The 3120-nt window shown below is 32.7% G+C and overlaps 1 protein-coding gene across 1 annotated transcript; it reads left to right on the top strand.

Moving 5' to 3' along the window:
• LOC107605271 (stearoyl-[acyl-carrier-protein] 9-desaturase 6, chloroplastic) lies at positions 1-2541 on the top strand. The gene is made up of 2 exons (XM_016307094.3): positions 1-932; positions 1826-2541. Exons 1-2 carry the CDS (start codon positions 225-227, stop codon positions 2393-2395), a joined length of 1278 nt encoding a protein of 425 aa, XP_016162580.3. The 5' UTR covers positions 1-224; the 3' UTR covers positions 2396-2541.
• Positions 2542-3120: the final 579 nt, after the last annotated feature.

Raw genomic sequence — 3120 nt, 5'->3', positions numbered from 1 at the left:
AATCAATCCTTTCTCTCCAACTATTCTACCAAAACCACAGCACCCCCTGTTTTACAAACCCCACCAATTTCTATTGGCACTTTGAATGCAAACTTACTAAACAAATAGTTTGTCTTCAATGTCGATAATACCCTCCCTTGTGGGACCATCACTTCCTCTAATTATGGACAACATTTTCTAAACCAAAAATAACCAACCAAATCTAATCACAATTTATTTTTCCAATGTGCAAGGATTCATTTACCCACAGAAATATCACTCATTACTGCACATTTCTCCTACAAATATTTATGACCTTGCTCACTCTAACACCATTTCCATCCTCAAGCAAGAGAAAAAAAAACATGCAAATGCAAATAAGTTCCTTGCGCACTCAAACTTTCTTGCATTTTTCACCCGCTCAAAAGTATGGCCGCCACATCATGCCATTGCCAAGAGCTGCCGCCATTGCGGCACCGCCTCCCTTGAAATCCCAGAAAACCCACTCCATGGCACCAGAAAAGATCGAGATTTTCAAGTCACTGGAAAACTGGGCCTCAGAATGTGTGCTACCGATGCTGAAGCCAGTAGAACAATGTTGGCAGCCACAGAATTTGGTGCCAGACTCATCGCAACCCTTTGATGAATTCACCGATGAGGTGAAGAATCTCCGGCAGCGCACTGCGGAGATTCCGGATGATTACTTTGTTGTGTTGGTGGGTGATATGATCACGGAGGAGGCTCTACCTACTTATCAGAGCATGATTAACAACCTAGATGGGGTTGGGGACGAGATCGGGTCAAGCCCAAACCCGTGGGCCGTGTGGACTCGAGCTTGGACGGCTGAAGAGAATAGACATGGGGATTTGCTCAGAACTTATTTGTATCTTTCGGGTCGGGTTGATATGTTGATGATCGAAAAAACAGTGCAATACCTCATTGGAGCTGGCATGGTATAAGTCTTCTAATTTCAATTAAATTTTATTATTATCTGATATTTGAGGTTCTGAGATGTGATATTACTATAAAATCTCAGTAACTTTCATTTAATAGTGTTTAATTTACGGTACAAAATTCATGTTAAGTTCTAATTTTAATAAGTATTATTTTCCATAAATATAAGTTGCTAATATATTTAAAATTGTGTGACTAGTTTCATTTTGAACTTTATTAATAACATAGTGCTTTTATTGTCTATTTTAGTGTATATTTTATTGAAAGATATAAAAAAAATTTAAACAAATGAAATTGTTTAAACGGATAAAAAATTAATAAATTAATGTTTTATTCAAAATTGAAGCTCTAGTATTCAATATGCATATCTTATCAATTTTTTTTAATCAACTAGAGCGTTTTTAGAATTTTAGCTCACTTTGCAAAAAAAATATATACGATTTTTACAATGGCAAAATCAAAATTACAATTTTAGTGTTGTACTTAAACACTTGTCAAGACAAATAATTGTGGAAATCATGTACGGTTAATTTTAGGAGCTCTTACATCTTATAGATAAAAATTTAGTTAAATCAGTATATTTATTTTACCGTTCTAATTTAATTTTACGTGAAGTTAATTTGATTGAATCTGAATTTTCATCAAAATAATTACATGAAAAGATAAAGTCTTATGGGTTGTAATTTATTCAAAATGGATGCTAGAGGTAAGCAAAATTTATTGTAGTTCACCATTAATGTTTAAAAAATGAGTTAAATGTATATTATTAGATTATTAAACTAAAAAAATAGATTAAATATAGTTAAAATTCAATATTTTTTATTTAATTTTATCAAAAATTAAAATTATTTATTGATATTATTCAAAATTTGATTATGTTTGAATTTGACAGGATCCAGGAACCGAAAACAATCCCTATTTGGGGTTTGTGTACACCTCATTTCAAGAACGAGCCACCTTCGTGTCACATGGAAACACAGCCCGGCTAGCAAAGGAGGGTGGTGATCCTGTGCTGGCTCGCATATGTGGGACCATAGCTGCAGATGAAAAGCGCCACGAAAACGCATATCAAAAGATTGTTGAGAAGCTTCTAGAAGTGGATCCCAGTGATGCAGTTGTTGCAATAGGAGACATGATGCAGAAAAAGATCACAATGCCAGCACACTTGATGTACGATGGGAGTGACCCTAAGTTGTTCGAGCACTTCTCCGCCGTGGCGCAGCGATTGGGCGTGTACACGGCCAATGATTATGCTGATATCTTGGAGTTCCTTGTTGGACGGTGGAGATTGGAGAAGCTAGAAGGATTGACGGCTGAGGGAAAACGAGCACAAGATTATGTGTGTGGGTTATCTCAGAGGATCAGGAGGCTGCAAGAGCGCGCTGATGAGCGAGCACGCAACATGAAGAAGTCACATAGCGTGAAGTTCAGCTGGATCTTTAACAAGGAAGTGCTTTTGTGAGTTGGGAGTTTAGACATGAAAATTATGTACTAGGCTTTGCTTGCATCACAAGAAACCTTGGTTGGTAGAGAAATATGTGATATGGTGGTGTTGGTAGGTGGCACTTATGCATGCTAATAAGAATGAACATAGCTTTGTTTGCAAAATTGTTTTCAACAAAGTTATTTCTCGTAATTTACAATGTACGGACATCTACACATAACACGATTACGATATCACAAACGAATTTTAAAATTTTATAAGATACAAAAATACATATATATATATATAAAAAGTATTTTTTAATAATATTTTAATATTTATTGATATTAATACATAAATAAATTTTTTAATTTTATTTTAATTATATAAAATATTTAAATATTTTTATTTTAATAAATAATAATATATATTATTTTTAAATTTATTTTAAAATTATATATTAAGAATAAAATTAAATATGTTGATACGTGATGGTATTTAGGTGTATTTAAGTGTGTTTAAAAAATTTTTTTATTTTTTATTTAGGTGTATTTAAGTGTGTTTAAAAAATTTTTTTATTTTTTATTAATACACGGTTGAAATCAGACACACATGTTGAATGAATATTGTATTCAATATGCAAACACAATAACTCAGCTCATAATGGATAAAATTAAATGAGACTTTGGGTGTGCATTGCATTGATAGGAATTAAATTGGGAATAATAATAATAATAATAATAATAATAATAATAATAATAATA

This window comes from Arachis ipaensis, chromosome B6 (assembly GCF_059453495.1).
Source record: "Arachis ipaensis isolate K30076 ecotype BB chromosome B6, ASM5945349v1, whole genome shotgun sequence".
Taxonomy (NCBI): domain Eukaryota; kingdom Viridiplantae; phylum Streptophyta; class Magnoliopsida; order Fabales; family Fabaceae; genus Arachis; species Arachis ipaensis.
Note: the sequence above shows the minus strand (reverse complement) of the source record. Positions and strands in the feature narration are given on the sequence as shown.